The sequence below is a fragment of the Nicotiana sylvestris genome, chromosome 8, assembly GCF_000393655.2.
Source record: "Nicotiana sylvestris chromosome 8, ASM39365v2, whole genome shotgun sequence".
NCBI lineage: Eukaryota > Viridiplantae > Streptophyta > Magnoliopsida > Solanales > Solanaceae > Nicotiana > Nicotiana sylvestris.
Window position 1 is genome coordinate 58741795 of NC_091064.1, and position 19652 is coordinate 58761446.

The 19652-nt window shown below is 41.3% G+C and overlaps 1 protein-coding gene across 1 annotated transcript; it reads left to right on the forward strand.

The window, feature by feature from the left end:
• Positions 1-14411: 14411 nt before the first annotated feature.
• LOC138875086 (uncharacterized) lies at positions 14412-16385 on the forward strand. Its single transcript, XM_070153906.1, has 4 exons — positions 14412-14640; positions 14755-14938; positions 15386-15809; positions 15882-16385. Exons 1-4 carry the CDS (start codon positions 14412-14414, stop codon positions 16383-16385), a joined length of 1341 nt encoding a protein of 446 aa, XP_070010007.1.
• The last annotated feature ends 3267 nt before the right edge of the window (positions 16386-19652 follow it).

The following is a 19652-nucleotide window of genomic DNA, read 5'->3' on the forward strand; positions in this document are numbered from 1 at the left end:
TTTCGTACACAAAAAAACGCGATAAATAAATTTATGAGAGCCCGAAAGTGAGATGCCACGTTCTGCAATACTACATTACGACGATGTTGCACCCTGTAATGATGTACATTGAATTTTCCATAAGGTAACTGACATTAGTCCAAGGAAAAGATTATTTAAAGATTATAAGGATTATGCTATTTCAAACAAGTAATAAGTAAATTCGTAAAGGTGAAAGGGGAAGCAAGTAAAATAAAATGAATTTTCGTCCAATATTGGCATGTTGGGATAAAAAATGGCTCGAGCTAAAATACTCGGTATTTATGGACTACTACCATACAAGGTACCACATGACCATAATAGTAAGGTGTATATGGTATATGAAAAGTGAGTAATATTTTAAGTAAGTGGGAATAATTCTCAATTTTAAGGGTAATTGATTCATTACCAGGTAACGGGACATTACCTAATTAATTGGAGATATATTTGGATAAGATTAATCCTTTCCCCCTGCTACTAACGTGGCAGCCCCTTAATTCCACATTATGACTCTTATACTACGAGAGAAAGGTGGCACATTTATTTGTAGTATGTAGCTTAGTCATTATCATGTGGGGCCCAACCATTTAAAGCCTAAAAAGGGAAGCTTATCTCAAGATGTTTTGGACGACACAAGCCCACTGATTGCTGAAATTGGCAAAAGCTTAAATTCAATATAATTCAAGCTATACACCAACATAATCTCAAACACATATTAAAATAATGGAGAAATTTTTTACATAGATGAAGATTTGAGCTTGGCAAGGGATCAGATGAGATTTTCTAAGATTCCTTTTCTTATACTACAACAATTTCATACGAGACTTTGTAAGGTAATAGCAACGGGAATTGCGATTCTAAGAGAGCACGGTGCAAAATTTCTCAAGAATATTACATGGATTGTTTTTACTACTTCAATCCGCCGTAACGTGTTTTATCGCAATTGACGTGTGTTAGAGGGATTGTGAAGAGAATCGGCTCAGGTATATGAAGGCTATCCCTTCTTTCTTTTGGCATGATCCATACAATATGAACGAAACGTGTAAATGCACAAATTCCTTAAATAATTCTATTCATAGAAGTATTAGAGATATCTATGTTCTTGAATTTCCATGTGTCATAATATTTTATCATCTGTTTATGGGTCTAAAACAAAATACGAAAGTTGAAAAGAGTTTACTTTATGATATTACTCAAAGGCAAAATGGTCTTGACATCCAAAAGATTTTATTAACGTACTTTTCATGCATTGTAATCATGTACATTGACCCGTGACCAGATGGCGTTATATACGCATATATATGTATGTATATATATGCATATGGGATATGGGAAAGGTTATGGCATTATATACGCACCACCACCTAATAAGCTAATATACGTTGATGATTTTACCCACAGTGGCCGATATGATACAATGGGATGCCCTCAGAGGCTGATGATGTTATGAAACATGTACCTATACACAACATGACATTCATACGCATATGCATGACGCTAAAAGTATATCATGATTTACAGAGTTATTCAGACTTACAAGTTGAGTCAAGTACTCTATATTTCTTCCATGTTTGTTATGTACTTATTTATGTTCCTTACATACTCGGTACATTTTTCGTACTGACAGCCCTTTTGCCTGGGGATGTTGCGTTTCATGCCCGCAGGTCCCGATAAACAGGTCGAAAGCCCTCCAAGTAGTCTATCAGCTCAGCGAAAGATGTTGGTGCGCTCTATTTGCTTCGGAGTTGCTTGTTTGGCTAGTATGATTTAGACATGTATTGTTTGGTATGGCGGGACTTTGTCTGGACCTTTATGACACTTATGTACTCTTAGAGGTTTGTAGACATATGCCGTGTACATGAAAGATTGTACGGCCTTGTTGCCCTATGTTTTAAGTTTATAAATAATCATGTAGGCCTATTAGGCCCGTATTTCACATGTATATGATAATGTAATAAGAAAGATACGTTACGTTGGTACTCGGTTGAGTAAGATACCGGATATCCATCGCGGCCCATCAGTTTGGGTCGTGATAGGCATGCTCATACATCTCCTTGCACTACGGCACAATGGATAGGTTAGAAAGACGACGGATAATGCCTGAGAATGAAAGAAATATGCTAGAATGACTATCACCTGCTACATGGACTTCTCTGCTGCTTTAACGGTGCCAGAAATATCGAGATCAGCTCTGTCGATTACGCAATTGAAAATGTTGGCAATAAAGTCTCCCCCTTTGGAAGGGGAACCAGTTGTGGCACCGATCATCTCTTGGGCATCCCTCATTTCCCCTGATGAAACCGGAAAGTTTGAAATGAAGTTGTTCGGTTCGCCGATTTCTCCAAGTGGCAACCCATGTTTCTAGAAGGCCCCGAGCTCCGATCCCTCGAGATCAATGCCAACGATCCTCCTAGGAGAAGCTACACCGAATCTGGTTGTGGGATTTGAAGCTACAACAATGTCCTATTCAAGACCCCCAGCGCACGAGCCTGGCCGGAGCCAACCATTCCAGACTCAGCAGCCTCCGACCGGGGCGCCTGCAAGTCTCTCGCACTGGACCTTGTTCTCCTCTTTAACGGACTTCCATCATCGTCCTCCCCTTTGATATTAGGATTCGACCCTGAGGTTACAGAATAAATCCCATCAATGGCTCGGCGCCCGGGTGACCTGGTTTTCTTTACCGCAGGACGGGCAACGACTGCCCTGCTTTTCTTCTTTTTGTTTGTGCCATGATCCAAGGCCTCTACTTCACCATTAGGGGGCGGCCTCATCTGCATATTCTTTCCAAGACCTACGGAGCACAATAACCACAATACGCTTTCGCTAAGGGCTCAGAAGGAAACACAAAATACGAAGCATAGGCGGTAAAGGAACCTCACCGTGATTCTTGGCCACCCAACGCTTCTTAGCCAGGACGGTCCAAGACCAAACGTGGTATAGGAATTTCTCGCTCAACCGCCTGACCCATCCCGACAAATCTGGGACCACCTCTGGGTGCCAAGCAGCGGCTGCAGAAAGAATAAAAAGATTATTATGACAAATGAAAGAGTAGTCGAAAAGCGTCTAAAGGGAAAATTACTTACGTCGAGCATTCCACCACTCCGGAAAGGGCATCCTCCGGGCCGGGATGATATCTGCGGTCCTCACCCGGATAAACCTGCTCATCCATCCTTGGTCCTTCCCCTCATCAACGCTCGTGAAAAAAGATTTTTTGGCCCGATGGCGGAGCTTGATTAAGCCTCGATACAGTCGAGGGCGATACATTCTGATCAGATGACTAAAGGTAAAAACCTCACCTTCAACCCCTTCGGTGAAATGTCTAAGCATCAGTAATACCCTCCAAAAAGAAAGGTAAATCTGACCAAGTGTCACCTGGTATCGGTCACGGAAGTCAAGAATAACTGGGTAGATTTCCATGGGAGGAGATTCGACGGATTTATCAGGGCCCAGGGTGAATGGGTAAGTGTATACATAAAGGAAGCCAGCCTTGAAGTCAGTAATATTATCGTTGGGACCGAGAATCTCCACCTCAACTGCCTTGCTCCATCGGCAGTCCTCCATCACCTTGCTAACATCAGTCACGATGCTAACGTATCGGGACACGTGCTCACACCGGTCAGGCATAGATGAGGGAGTCTCGATGTCAAAATCCTTCGACGTGATGAGATCGGATGGGGTACATTATTCCAAAGTGGGGATTGATCTTGTTTCTTCCTCAGGTGATCAGAACGACAATGCAACGTCGTTCCGTCGGGGAACCGTCCTAGAAGTTCTAGCCATCTCAAATGGTAAAAACCCTTCTGTGAAAAGAAGAAAGAGTGTCAAATACAAAATTCTGACTTGCAGGCTTCTAAAGTGAGGTGAAATTGGCAAGTTTCTAGCAACCGGTACATTTATAGGAATCGCTAGGGAAGTAGAAGGGACAAGCCGATGGTAGCTTGTAGGTTTCTCGATTACCGCATCTGACGGTAGCCTTGACGATTCTATTGGGCATGGCATTTAATGATATTAGATGGCTGACGTCACGACAATAATGACCTCGAGATGACGGTTCAATATCGTTTCCTATTACTTTACTCTAGGAAACACGGAGACTATCTGTATGCGGTGAAATCAGGGGGTCTAATTCTTGCTGTTAAGGTACATTCGGGAAGACATATCAACATCTCGAGGATGCAGGATTACGATTGAGCTCCCTCCCTTGAGGTTCGTATGTGATCCAGCAAAGATTCCAAGGATAGGGAATTTGTCCGCGACCCAACAAAGGTGTCGAGGACGGGGGATTCCCCAGGCAAGCAGCTAGAATCAGTAACCACTAGTACCATGCCTAGCCGTCCCATCCCCATATCTTTACATTCAATGCACTCTGTACTATATGGTATTCCCTCTCCTATATAAGGGGAACCCATGCCACTTTGTAAAGGGCTGATGTTGCTCCATTTCTCCACAAGTGCAATAATATATCTCACTCTTTCTCTTCTTTCTAACTTGCTCGTTCTCACTGGCCCGAGGCCACTTTAATATTTATCACTTTCTTACTTGTTCTTCATTTTATCACTTGGTATTGGCCGTAAAAAGCTTTATTTAATCATATCTTAAATGTTATCCCATTCTCAATCGCCCCTGATAGCTCGAGCTCGACCCGAACACCGACCCCGAGGTTCCCTATCGACCAGTCCTACATCCGGGCAACAAGCCCCTCGATTTGATTACTACCGCATTTTAGCTTGCATTTCATCGTTAAACTTCAGATTCCTAGCATCAATTGCCCTAAACAACTAGCTCGAGAATATATCATGTATTTTTAGAATCTCATTTACAAATTTAATTGTTGTTACCATTTTCACGGTAAACAATAATGGCACCCACATTGATTGGGTACCCGGCCATGATAGATGCAACTAAGACTGCCCGAGGGATTGGAAGAATGTTTTCATTTTTGCTTGGGTCTATCCGGCTGCATTCAAATATTTGCCAACCTTGGCTTCAAAATTGAGGTTGTTCCGTTGAATGGGAACCACTGTTGTGATCCATCGCGGTTGTGGTCCTGGAGCTGCTAAGATCTTGGCTAGCCAAGGGTGAACCACATCACCTATTTGAAACTTTTCCAGGTATTATACCGGCTCCACATCCTCGAGCTCCAAGTAAGTGTTGAGTGATGCTTGATAAAATATCACTTTCAAATTTCTTACTTTTGTCACCTTAGTCCCCTTTTTGACGTGCACCGCATTAGCATAGAATTCCCGGACTAAGTGATCCTTTGCGTCCACCTTGAGTATTTGTACAATATTTGCCAACCATTTGGGATAATTGGTTACCCTTTCCATATTCACCTCTTTCTGCTTGGTCACTTCCTCCTTCATCCCCAGGCTCAAATTGGGCTTGAATTTTTCGGGTTTCTATTTGACCAGCGGTCTGGTAGGATCAGTAGGTAGTCAATGCGAGACAATATCGGTACTTAATCCTGGCATGTCATCATATGAACATGCGAACACATAGATGTATTGTCGGAGGAGCTCAACCAGTTTTTCCTTCTGCTCGACTTTTAGATGAATGTTGATTCTGGTTTCTTTCACATCTTCTTCACTTTCAAGGTTGACCACTTCCGTTTCTACGAGGTTGGGATTTTTTTATTCTCCAGATGTTCAATCTCTTGTGGGAGATTGACCGGTATCATACTCTCGTCATACTCCTTGTAATCTGGGTCATTTCGCTCGACAGTTCATTACATGTCACAATCGTGGAACGCGAGTTTTTATCATTTTGATTACTAAAAGTAAAAGCTAAGTATAAATGAAGCGTTAAATAAAGTTACAATATTTCATAAAATAATTCTTTTTATTTCATCAAAAGATGAATGTCTAAGTATTCAATAGAGGTAAATAACAAAAAGATACAGATATGGTGCATGCCTTAAATGACTGTGCTCTTTTCAAAAGAAAACATACACATTTCCACATTACCAAAACTCCCGACGAACCAAATATGGGCTGGCAGTCCAGTTCCGCATCTTTTCTCCTGGTTCGACATACCTGATGGTCGGTTGTGAGCACGTGATTTTTGCTCTATATGAATTACTCCCATAAATTGAAAACAAAATAATTCTTTTTCATTGGTTTGCAATTTTGTTGATTTTTGTAGCACTTTCTTGTTAATTGTTTGTATTTGCTTGTGCGTGTTTATTTTATTTAAATTAATGAAAAATACAAAAATATAGGTTGCATTTGCATTTAGGATTTGACTTTGCATTTTTAAAATTAATTAGCAAATTAGTTGTTTATAAAAATGTAAAAATTACAAAAAATAGTTTAATTTGCACTTTTTAATTTTAATTTTGAATTTTGAGTAGTTTTCTTTTAATTTGTTTCTTATTAATTGTGGTAATTATTCTTTAGGTTTAATTAGTGTTTTTGATAGGTTAATTAGGTTTTAGGATTTAATTTAGATTTAAATTTAATTTTGAAAAAAAAGAGGTAGAAAAAGAATTTTTGGAAAAATTGATTTGAAATAGGAAATAAAAGAAGAAATGAGTTAGTTTAGGATACTTCTATTTTCCCCCCTGGCCCAAGTGAAATCCAGCCCCAAGTCAATCCCCAAATTCGCCCCATACCCGGCTCAGATCTCTCATATGTCAAGGCCGCCAAAACGTCGCTGTTTCGAGTTTGACGGGTTTAAATTAATCTGAGCCCTTAATTTTAGCTCATCCAACGGCGGAGGTTGCTTCTTTGTGTTAACTAAATATGTCCTAAGAGTTGAGATCAGTTCAGTTCCAAACAGACCCCCTCATCCATCTCCTTGACCTCTCTAATGAAAACCCTAGCGCCGCCTTCAACCTCTTCGCCAATTCCGGCCGGCGGCGGAGCCCGAACACTACCCAGAATCCGTCCATGCAACCATCACCCTTCCCTCAACCCCAATCCACCACCATTTTCCCAAGTCCTCACATAATCAGTCCAGTTCGGAGCTAAAAAAACGAAGAAGAGGAGAATCTGTCAAACCTTCGAGTCGCCTAGAACGATAGGGTTTGAAACGGGTATTGCCCGTTTGTTTTATTTGAGAACATATGGCTAATACTTGTTTCAAATCAAATCGAAGTCGTTAAAGTTCATCAAGCTTTGCCCGTGCGAACTTAGAGGTATTTTTCTTTGTCCTTTCTCCGTCGTCTTCCTCGTCCATTCGTTATTAAATTCACTTTCTTCTGTTTCTCCTCCATCTTCATTCTTTCTTTTTCTTTTCTTTTTCCTTCTGTTTCTGTTACTCATTAGTTTAAATTCGTATAGCAGTAGCCATGAGTTAACTTTGGCTATTTTTGTTAGAGGGATAGAATTAAGTCGGTTCGTTATTATTAAAATTGATTGAGTTCTTTGGGGCCATCGTTTGAATGCCAACTTGTTTGGGTCAGAGTTTTGGGTCTTAGAATATGCATGGTCCGGATAGAATTCTTGGGCCCTCGATTTATTGTGACCCTCCCCAACAACAGCCCCAGAATTTCGGTTGTTTGGGTTGGCCTGACCCATAGTTGGTTTAGGTTGGGAGGGTAAATAAGAGTAGCTAAAAAGGGTAATTGGGGAAATTGGTATGGGGAATCTCTTGGTAACAGAACTGGGAAGCTTCTAGGAAGCATGGGGTGGGGGCATTTCTTAATTTCTGTTTTCTAATTAAGGTGCATTAAGCAAAAATGAAAATTGGCTAGGGAGTTTTAAGCTAAAATGAAAATTGGAGGAGGGTAGAAGTGCAAATCTAATTTCCCTAGCGCTGCCCTACTCCCTTGCCTATAAAGGCACATTTTCTTTTCCATTCAAGGGAGATTTTCAGAGAGAAAAATCCAGAAAAATCATAAACGGCTGAGATTTCTTTTGATAAAAACACTGTTCCATTGATCTTGTTTGGAATTTTGAGGTTTTGAATTTCTGAAACAATTTTCTAATTTATGTGGGGTTTAAAACGAACTGAATTTGGTTTTAAAAGTTTGGTTTGAAGATTTTCTTGGTTACTGTTCGATTGAAGTGTTTTGGGACTATTTCACATCATTTTATGTTTGAAATGGGTTGTTGGTGTTGAACCCTGCTATGTTGTTGCTGCTTTTTCATCTGCTAAGCCTTATTCTCTTATTGTTTCCTCTTATTTCCCAGGTATTTATTCAAATTCTTGTCAACAAGTGACAAAGAGCATGTACTTTGAGTTGAGGCCCGACTAAATATAACTGTGCTAAAGCTCTCACGTCTTTTATGATTAGTATGCTATAGAAATGAACTTGTGCTCTTTAAGAGTTTTGGAACTGATTTTTGAATTCAAACAAAACTATGCTAATTCTCTATATGTTGTTACTGTTTCGTATCGAGGGAAAAAGATTGGTGGAAGTTTAGGGGATGGTGTTTGTAAGTTTAGCTTAGGATCGAATGCAAGCCTGAATACCTGTTGATTCCATTAGTAATGTAGTTAAATTTAAGCATTGCATCTGTTGGCTTTTGAAATTTCCTTTCAACTCGTTTACTGTAGAATGTTGTAGTTCATTGTGAGTTGGTTGAGTGCAATTGTTTTTAGTACTAGTAAGGATTCGATACGGAGGCCTAACCTTCATTTTTCGCTTTGGCAAAGCTTTGGATCTCTGGAGCCTGGGCTTTAAAGCCGGTAACGAGAGAGGGGCAATGCCCTTACTATTGGGCTTAGTTCGTGAGCCCAGTAGCTCGTTTGATTATTAATGGACTCATCCTATAGTAGGTTAGGCTTAAGAAGGCATAAAAGGTAAAATCAGAAGTTTAGTTAGTTGATTTGTGCTAGATTAGTTAAATTCAGAAATTAAAAAAAAACAATTTATTTTATGTTCACATAGCCTTAGCTAATTGACAGTCGATCTCACTCAATCCTTGGTTCAGAAACTTTTGCCTTAAAGCTGGCCCAATAACAGGTAAATGGTTGTTAATTTCATTATCACATTTGGTACTTGTATTTCTTCTCATCCTTAAGAGCTGGGTTCATTGAATCCCAAGCTTGGAGGCAATTTGAATGAGTTTGATTTTGGTTGTTTTGTAAAACGATTTGTTTTGAATTAGCTGACCCTCTTAATATGGTACCTTTTAAGCCTTTTAATAAGATTGAAATTTCTTTTGAATGAGTAGACGTTCCCGAATTTTTCTTTAGTTAATTGGGTTTCTTTTTCAAAATAAATCGAGGCGCGCCATTTAGCGAATTTTCCATGGCCCTCGCAAAGTTAAAAATGCGTAGTTGTTTTAGGTGCATTATTTTAATAATATTACTTTCCTAATCTCGGGTGTGCATTTCATGTGACCCAAATCCAAATCGTGATAGCGTTGAATAAAATTTGTTTCGGATTGCGGGTGCATTTTATGTGGCGCGGTCCAATGACATGTTTTAGACGACGTTAAATTTTCCTTAAAATGAATAAAAGCGGTTTTAAGTTAAAATGCACATAGGTTCAAAATGTTTTAAAATCAGATAATAGGCTAATTATAATAGTTAAGCGACCGGGCTAGAACTACGGAACTCGGGAATGCCTAACATCTTCTCCCGGGTTAACAGAATTCCTTACCCGGATTTCTGGTTCGCATACTGTAATACAAAGTCAATCTCTTCCTCGACTCGGAATTTGAACAGGTGACTTGGGACACAATAAATTATCTCAAGTGACAACTCTGAATTTAATAAATAAATAATCCTGATTCGATTGTCACTTTAATTGGAAAAACTCCCTATACCCTTTTCGAGGTAGAAAAAGGAGGTGTGACAACTATGGCGACTCTGCTGGGGATCGAACCCAAAATATCTGGTTCAAGGTTCAGAATTCGAGCTTAGATGAATTGTTATAGTTGGCTTTATTAATTATCTGATTTTGTTACATGTTTGGGCCTAATGTGCTAAGTGTTGCTTTTACCGCTTTGATATTCTGTGAACTGTATATAAACTGCTACGAAACCCTTCTTCTCTCTGAGTCTTCTAAATCATGGAGGAGTGTGCACTTCATGTGACTTCTCTTTTGTTAGATTCATATCCCAAATTTTAGAACGAGGTTTGGACAAATTGCAAAGCCGGCAAAGCTTCTGTATTCCCGATACGCTGCCCACCCTCAGCTAGAGTTGTCCGCTCGGGTAAGCCAGGTCTAGAACAATAAACCAAGGTTTTATATCTAGTATAACAAGGCCTCATGTCGGATCCCTAATAGGAACGTTTGCTTGTATCACGTGCATTTGACTTTGGATACTCAACACAGGGGTTGGGTCTGTCTAGGACAGGTGTACCAAAAATGAAAAGACCATCCTGATGCATCTTACTTGCTACTTGTGCATTTATTTGATTTGAATTTGCATGTTGACCGGCTTTTGAATAATGGGAGAAAGTTGGAAAAAGAGAATAGTAATGTGAGGGTTAAGTGAGTTAAATCACCTGTTTTGGAAAAACCAATGTCCAAATGGTACTGAAACTCTGCCGAAATTTTTTGAGAAAAATGAAAAAAAAAGGTTTTGTTTTGAAAAATTGTTGGTTTTATTTTATTTGCCTGAACTACGCCAGTTTAATTCTCACAGGGTGTGAGATACGTAGGCAACCCCCATCGGGTCCAACTTCCTTTTTGCAAAAATAGCCAAAAAAGAACAAAAATTTTAATTTTCTTGCAAATAAGTAAGGTGATTCCATTCTTGTCTAAAATAGTCGAATGTCCCCAAAAGGGTGCCGGAAGGCCGTTTTTGCAAGAATAGCCACATTTGGTCATTTATCAAGGTTTTTGCTGTTTAGCGAACACAACCTTAAAATCTTCGTTTTCGGAGTGTTGAAAGGCCGTATTGGCAAAGCTGGATATTTTTATGAAAATTTTGAAAAAATGGTCATTTTTCTTGAGTCAAAACGAGTCATAGTTTTCTTTTAATTAAAATGACCTTAATAAATGTGCAGGATGAGCACAATTCAAAATAAACCTTTCTCAGTCCATGAAGAGATACCGTTGGAGCTACATATGTGGTGGCATAATTTTGGGGACAATAGCAGAAAAGTTGTGACAAAAGTGTTGGCTGGTCTTGTCGGGCTCTTGAAGGTTAAGCCGAGAAAGGACATAATTGAGGCCTTGATACCATTTTGGGACCCAGCACATAATGTATTCCACTTTTCCGAATTCGAGCTAACTCCTACACTAGAAGAGATAGCAGGCTACGCCGGTTTCGAGGGGAATCTTAGAAATCAATACCCGGTAGCAGCGAGAGCAGTAACCCCTCACAAAATTTTGGACTTGTTAAGCATCAGTCGGGACATCCGAGACGGAAATTTGGCCAAACGATTCTGTACCTTCTACTTTTTGTACCGATGTTACGAGAATCCCTGTGGCTTCGAGACGCCAGATACCGGTCTTACTCGCGCGGGAAACCAAGACAAGTAGGAAGCTCGGAGAGGATTAGCTTTTATAGTTGTGTTCCTGGGTATTTTGATTTGCCCCAGAAAAGACGGGAACATAGAGTTGGGACTCGTGTGGATAGCCGACTTTATGATGAAAAAGGCAAACATGACCATAATGCCGATGATTTTGGCATAAATTTACCGAGCTTTGACACTTTGTCAAGAAGGGGGAAAGTTCTTTGAAGGGTGAAATATGTTGTTACAATTATGGATGGAGGAACACCTTTGCCACCGTCCTGGATACTTGAATAATGGTATGGCTGGCCTTGAGTGCATTGTAAAACATGAAAAACGGGTAGAGGGTTATGAGTTCCCGGATGGTACGGAAGCATGGCATGCTCATTTGAGATCTTTGACTGCAAATAAGATCGAATGGACATTCGGGTGGCTCTCGGTCAGTGAAGTTATTTATATGTCGGCTGAGGTATGTTTTCTGCTGTTGATGGGTCTTCGGAGTATCCAACCTTATGCTCCGCACAAAGTTCTACGTCAGTTAGGCCGATACCAGACCATCCCACATGATGAGGATTTGAGTCGGCAGGTTATTGAGTTGGAACCAAAAGCCGCCTTTCCAGAAGAAAAAGTGCGTCGGATTTGGCATCAGTGCAGATTCTTAGAGCCTAGAACTCAAGTACAAGATTTATCCAGAGGCGAGGTGGAGCCTAGTTACACTGCTTGGTATGGTAAAAGATCCTGAGTTCATCATGAGCCCGAAAGTCCCGCAAAGAAACCCCATGTCCAACAATTTACCGACGGAGCACAGGTGCAATGGGACTGGTTGACCAAAGAAAACGAGTATAGGGCTACCATAAGCAAGTTGGAAATGCAAGTCATGGACCTTCAGTTTGAAAATGGTTTGCAAGCCGCCGCAGATGAGGGAGAGAAGAAAACACTAACCCAGGAAAATGAAGCCCTCAAAGCTCAAATCCGGAAGATGAAAATAGCTACTAGAAACCCGGAAAGAAACCGAGCGGATGAAAGACTTATAAGCAGTCTGAAAAAGAAAGCCCTTGAGTGTCGAGATGACCTAGAAAAGTCTGAGGCCAGTTTGGCGAAAGTCTGGGCTCAATTGGCGGAGAATGCAAAATGGCGAGCACAGTTTGTACGGTAAATAAAAAGAAAGTATGAAGGGACAATCACCAGCCTGAAGAGAAAAATGACTACCCTCGATAATGAGGCAGCCAAACAGGCCAAGGACTTTAAAGCTAATAGGGAAACACTGTTATGATTTGATGGCTCGGATGGAGGAATAAATGCAACAGTTACAAAATCAACATCTCTATGACACTCAGGTGTTATAAGCCCGGAATTAACAGGTCGGGCGTCTGCTTCAAAAAAAGGGTAGAATCCGAGAGAGGATAAGAACCATTGCCAACTACATTGTTGTGAAATGCCAAGCATGTGAGGATATGACTCGCACCATCTTCTTCACGACAGTGATGACATTTGTCCATCAGATAATAAGTGACTTGGAGAGGCTTCAAAGGGATCTTGCATATAGGCCCATGGCGAGATCGAATGATGTCCCGCAGGCCCCAAGAGCATTTGAGGCATTAATGTATTCATGATTTTCATTGGAGTCTGATAGTCTGTTTGCCAGTCTGTACTTTCTTTTGTTGGAGTCTGTTAGTTGGTTTTCGAGTCTGTTGTTTTCACCTTTCTATCAGAGTCTGTTGGTCTTGTTTTGAGTCAGAGTTTGTTAATTTCCCTTTTCGAGTCTGTTAATTTTATAATTTGGTAGAATGAGTGGTTGTAATCAAAACTGTTTTATTTTATGGAAAAATTTGAAATCCCAAAAATGTTTTGTTATTTATTTTCTGCACTTATATCTAGAACTACGCTCGGTCTGATTCATGCGAGGTCATGATACGTAGGCAATCTCCATAGGATTCAACCATAACCAAAAGAAAGAAGAAAAAAAAGAGTGATAAAAAAGATGAGGATAAGAAAAAGAGAGGAAAAATAAGAGCGAAAAGAAAAGGAAAAGAAAGAAAATAAGAAACCATGGGGAGGAAACAATGGAAAAACAAGAGAAAGAAATGAGAGGATAAAAACAAAGAGATCAAGCAAGGAAAGGCAAGAATGAAAAGGAGAAAAAAAGAGAGAGAAAAGACAATTTGCAAATGGAAATAAGGAAAAGTCGGGATGACGCAAGCAACCGATCAAATGCATAATAGAAACGGTTAACTGCTTAGGTGCATTCACTCCTCAAATGTGCGGTTGCCTATCTGTTAAAGCCCTAATCACTAACAAGCAGGAAGGTGGTTAGTTTGATTGGCATTCTGGCAACTCACTCCTACAACACTCGGTCCAAAAACAAGCTGAACATGGCCAACCAAGAAATTGAGGCAAGCATTGTCGATCCGTCAAAAGAGGTGGAAGAATTGGAGGTTAATCTGAGAGATGAGTTGTATAAGCTGAAGCAGCAGATGGCTGAAATATACCCGGCTAACCCTGCTTTTATCCCTCCATTGGCTCAGCCCCAGGAACCTCCCACTGTAAACTCATCTTCGGTCTTTCCCCTCTACCAACAATGCCATGGCACCACTTCCCACACATCACAAACTCCACCACCCAAACAAGTCTCGTACCCTCCTCCACCAGTCACTCCTGTTTTTGTGGCACCCCCACCTGCTGCATTACACCGATCCTCCAGTGAGCCTCTATTCCAGACTCACGACAACCAGTATTACACCCTGGAGCCCACTTTCAAGGTTCTCGAACCCTATTCCTACACTCCTCATTTTGACCTCCCTGTGGAAACTAAAAAAACATCTAAAATCCCCGAACAAGAGGAGATGTTTAGGAAAGTTAAAACCCTAGAACAGTCATTCAGAGCCATGCGAGGGTTGGGAGGTCAAGTAAGTGTGGCCTACAAAGACCTATGTCTGTTTCCAGATGTGGAATCACTAGAAGGGTTTAAGATGCCCAAGTTTGATTTGTATGATGGGCACGGTGATCCAGTGGCGCATTTGAGAGGTTTTTGTAGATAAATGAGAGGAGTTGGCGGGAAAGACGAGTTGCTAACGGCGTATTTCAGTCAAAGTCTAAGTGGATCAGCGCTAGAATGGTATACTCGGCAAGATCACAGAAGATGGTACACATGGGATGATCTAGCCCAGGCATTTGCTTGTCACTTCCAGTACAATCTCGAAATTATTCTTGATTGTCTGTCTTTGATGAAACTTGAGAAAAAGCACAATGAAAGTTTCAGGGAGTATGGTTTTAGGTGGAGAGAGCAGGCAGCAAGGGTTGATCCTCCAATGAAAGAAAGTGAAATGGTGGATTATTTTATGCAAGCCTTAGAACCTACTTATTACGGTCATCTGGTATCAGCTATAGGCAAGTCCTTCAATGAAGTGGTAAAGATGGGCGGCATGGTACAAGAAGGACTCAAGACAAACAAAATCATGAGCTATTCGGCGATCAAGGCAACCACCCAAGCCATTCAAAGTGGAACTGGGAGAGTAATTGGAAAGAAGAAGAAAGAGGATGTCGCAACAGTTGAATCAAGAGCTTGGTTCGGGCCTAAGGGTTCACCTCACCACTATCATGAGCCTCGTCCCTACCACCAAACCTATCCCCATACCTTGTATAATCCACCCCAACACTACTACCCACCACCAGACCCCCATTTTTCTATTCATCATGCCCAAACATACAGCCAACCTCTAGCCCACGCACAATGGCGTGCGCCAGTCCCACAAAATACATACCCAGCTCCACAAAATGCCTATCCACCCCCAAAAGCCTACTGAAACCCTCCTGGATCAGGTTTCCGGCCCAACCAAGCATCTAAGAATGAGAGGTTGCAAAAGAAGAAAACCTTCCCTCCATTGGGAGAATCCTATACTAGTTTGTTCCACCTGTTGAGACAATTGGGTATGCTGAGTCTGATCGAGCCAAAACTACCAAACCTTCCCCCGAGGAATCTTGATCACTCTGTGAGCTGCGAATATTGTTCTAGTGCTCCAGGGCACGACACAGAGAAGTGCTGCCAATTGAAAACAGCTATTCAAGAGCTCATTGATACTAATTGGATTGAGGTCCAAGCTCCGGAGGCGCCCAATATCAACCAGAATCCATTGCCGGCCCATCCTGAGACAAATGTGATCGTGATAGTGCATAGAGGAGAGGAGCCCAAGAAGCCTTCACAGACCGTCATGATGATTCAGTCCAGTGAAGGCAGGTCGATTGAAGGGTCAACAAGTGAGAAGTCAGTGATCAAGTTGAAAGGGACAGATAGTGAACCATCTGCGGTAGGCAAGAAGGGGTTTTCAAGTGGTGTTGTAGTGAAACAAGAAAAAGCAAAAGTGATGGTGCCAGGGGTGGCAAACAAGCCTCCCGTAATGGTGGAGGGTTCTCGCACAGATCCTGTCATTATCAAACCTGTAACTCAGCTACCAATAGTCAACAGCAAGGCTGTCCCATAGAATTATGAACGAGTAACAGTGTTTTACAAGGGGAAAGAGGTTAAAGAAGAAGTTTGTGAGACCCATGGTTTGAATCGATCGGGGAGAAGTTTTGCCCCCAAAGAGTTGAGAAAGGCTAAAATTTCCAGAGATAACCCAGTGCTGGTGAAGAAAGCTGTGATCGAGGAAGAAGCAGAGGAATTTTTGAGAAAGATGAAAGTGCATGATTATTCCTTTGTGGAGCAGTTGAGGAAGTCACCTGCTCAGATTTCACTATTGTCATTATTGATTCATTCAAACGAGCACCGTCGGGCGTTGATGAAAATCCTGAATGAGGCCCACGTTCCTGACAAAATCTCAGTAAACCACTTGGAAAAGATAGCTAACAAGATATTTGAGGTAAACCGAGTCACTTTTTCTGATGATGAGTTGCCCTTAGAGGGCACCGAGCACAATAGGGCCCTTTATCTTACGGTAAAGTGCGAAGATTCCGTGGTTACTCGAGTGTTGATCGACAATGGTTCCAGCGCCAACATTTTCCCTTCTCCACCTTAAACAAGTTGAAAGTGGAGGATGAGAGAATTCACAAGAATAGTATCTCCATTCGGGGATTTGATGGCGAAGGCAAGGATTCAGTCAGTGATATAATACTGGAGCTGACGATAAGGCCAGTTGAATTTACCATGGAATTCCAAGTGCTGGATGTGGCTGTTTCTTACAATCTGCTATTGGGTCGACCCTGGATTCATGCTGCAAAAGCGGCCCCGTCTACTCTGCATCAAATGGTCAAGTTTGAATGGGATAGACAGGAAATTGTTGTGCACGACGAGGATAATTTGTGTCCCCACAGTGATGCCATTGTTCCGTTCATAAAGTTTGAAGACGACAAGGGGCCATGGGTTTATCAGGTTTTTGACACTGTATCGGTAGAGAAACTTCCAAAAGGGAAGTGCGTTCCAACTCCGAGGGTAGTTGTTGCATTAGTCATGGTAGCCGTTGAAATATTGAAAAATGGTTTTGTATCGGGCAAAGGTTTGGGTGCATATTTGCAAGGTATCGTACAGCCGGTGTCCCTCCGTAAAAATGTGGATACATTTGGTTTGGGGTTCAAGCCCACAGACACGAACGTGAAAAGAGCTAGAAAGTTGAAACAGAGGGCCTGGGTCCTCCCAAAGCCCATCCCACGGCTCTCCAGATCATTTTTCAAGCCTGGCACCAAGAAACACCCAGTAACAACAGTTCTTTTCACGTAGTTAATTGGTTTTCTTTTTCAAAATAAATCGAGGCACGCCATTTAGCGAATCTTCCATGGTCCTCGCAAAGTTAAAAATGCGTAGTTGCTTTAGGCGTATTACTTTAATAATATTACTTTCCTAAACTCGGGTGTGTATTTCATGTGACCCAAATCCCAATCGTGATAGCGTTGAATAAAATGTGTTTCAGATTGCGGGTGCATTTCATGTGGCGCGGTCCAAAGACATGTTTTAGACGACGTTAAATTTTCTTTAAAATGAATAAAAACGGTTTTAAGTTAAAATGCACGTAGGTTCAAAATGTTTTAAAATCAAATAATAGGCTAATTATAACAGTTAAGCGACCGTGCTAGAACCACGAACTTGAGAATGCCTAACACCTTCTCCCGGGTTAACAGAATTCCTTACCCGGATTTCTGGTTCGCGGACTGTAATACAGAGTCAATCTCTTCCTCGACTCGGGATTTGAACCGGTGACTTGTGACACCATAAATTATCTCAAGTGGCGACTCTGAATTTAATAAATAAATAATCTCCTTTCGATTGTCACTTTAATTGGAAAAACTCCTTATACCCTTTTCGGGGTAGAAAAAGGAGGTGTGACATCAGTGTGTTGATGTTAATCCCTTCACAGCATTCTTCAATCATATTCACGAATAACTTTCCCATTCTATAAATGATATCATCTTCTAGTGCTGAACTCTTGCCAATACCTGAAACATGCTTTGGCACAAAAACCTTTTTCCTGGAGCTACTTGTATGAGCTTTCCCCACTGGATGCTGATATCCTATGCCGGCCATTCCTTTCTTCCCATTAGGTTCAATTGGCTCTATGATCCCATCTGATCTGGCTCCTAACCTTGTTTGTTCTATATCCATATTTCATCATCTCCCTCATAGCCATCTTGGATTTATACGGCGACAGCATCTCTAAGTTTTGTTCAATTTTTTCTATTTCGGTGGTAAGCATGATTTCAACTATATGGAAAGCAACTCCATCTAGCCCTTCAATGAACGGGACAACATGCTCCAAATAAGCTGATTAGCCCTATTTTCCATGGACCATGATCTCTTAACATCCACGCTCAAATTTTATGTATTAGTGTAGGGTGGATGGGACGGCCCTTGCCATGTGTATCCAGGGCCTTCCAAGCAGCAATTTGTATGAATAAGAAATGTCCATCACTTGAAACAATATGGGAAATTCAACCAGCCCGATCTGCAAAGCCAAATAAATTTCTCCGATAACATCCTTTTGTGAACTATCAAAATCCTTTACCCTCACATGACTTTCCTTGACTTCCCTCAAATGGATTCCTAACTCCCTAAGAGTAGAGAGAGGAAAAATATTGACTCCTGACCCTCCATCAACTAGTACTCAGGACACCACCTTGTCCCTACATTTGGAAGTGATATAAGAGCTTTGTTGTGACATATGCTTTCGACGGGAAGTTTGTCTCATATGAAGGCGATCATATTTTCTTTAACCATTTTCCTAATTGTTGCAGTTAGCGCCTCACTGGTGGTGTTTCTTGGCACACTTACCCCACTTATTACTTTCATTTGGGCCTCCTTATGACTATCGAAACTCATTCACAGGTCCATGCTTAATATTTTTTCTGGAGTTTTCTTCGGCTGCTCATCCACAGAGTACTCTTTGGGCGACATTCTATTCTAGAATTCTGCGGCTTCTAGGTCTGTCATGTTCCTCCTTTGAATCTACTCTTTTCCCGAATTCCCTCGATTTGCAGCTTCAGGAGCGTAGCATCACCCTGACCTAGTCACACTGTGGGCTGCTGCAAAGTCTGTCATCTTGGCCTTCCCGTTTTACTGGTACATCTATAGGATAGTTTTGTATTCCTAACTCTCTTCATCCCATGTAGCAATGGCAGGTTGTTGCTGATAAGTCTGAATCATCACTATAGGTCTCACTTGCACTGTGACCATTGGAACTTTTTGAGGTGGGATCCTTGCGGCCTATGCATTTCCTATTGTGACAATCGTTCCTTTCAAATCCTATTCTGCATCCAATGTGATCATGTTGACCCCCTAGTTTCGGTGATTTGGCAGCGGATTGCAATTCACATTGGGCAGAGTCGGAGTGCACTGAATGGCTCCGCTCTTGATTAGTGTTTTAATTTCACTTTTCAGCTTAAAACAATCTTAAGTATCATTCCCAGGCACGTTTGAATGGTAGACACATTTTAGTTGCATCAAAATACTTAGAGAGATGCTCAGGAACCCTTCTTTCCATGGGATGTATCAATCCTACTCTACTCAATATCTCAAACAATTGGGCCAGAGGCTCAACAATCGTGATATAAATTTTTGGACACCTCTCTTCAAAATTGGGACAAGGAAGTGGTGCATAAGTGGGTCGGTTTTGGTGGGTAGTGGTTTGGATAGGCGCATATAGCCGTTGTGGGTTCGGATTATTGTGGGCTCGAGGAGGGTTATATTGAGGTTAGGGGGTAGTATGGATGGGTGTGTCAGTGGGTGGTGGTATAATTATTTGGGGAATATGAAGTGTTTTTGTGATGTGGGTTGGGTTGATGGTAAGGGACGACTG

Excerpts from the sequence above, each read along its gene's own strand:
- LOC138875086 (XM_070153906.1), top strand. The coding sequence starts at position 14,412 with ATGAGAGGAGTTGGCGGGAAAGACGAGTTGCTAACGGCGTATTTCAGT. Across the intron at positions 14,641-14,754 it reads TGAAAGTTTCAGGGAGTATG|CTATAGGCAAGTCCTTCAAT; the intron begins GTTTTAGGTGGA and ends ATCTGGTATCAG. Across the intron at positions 14,939-15,385 it reads ACAGTTGAATCAAGAGCTTG|TGCTCCAGGGCACGACACAG; the intron begins GTTCGGGCCTAA and ends ATATTGTTCTAG.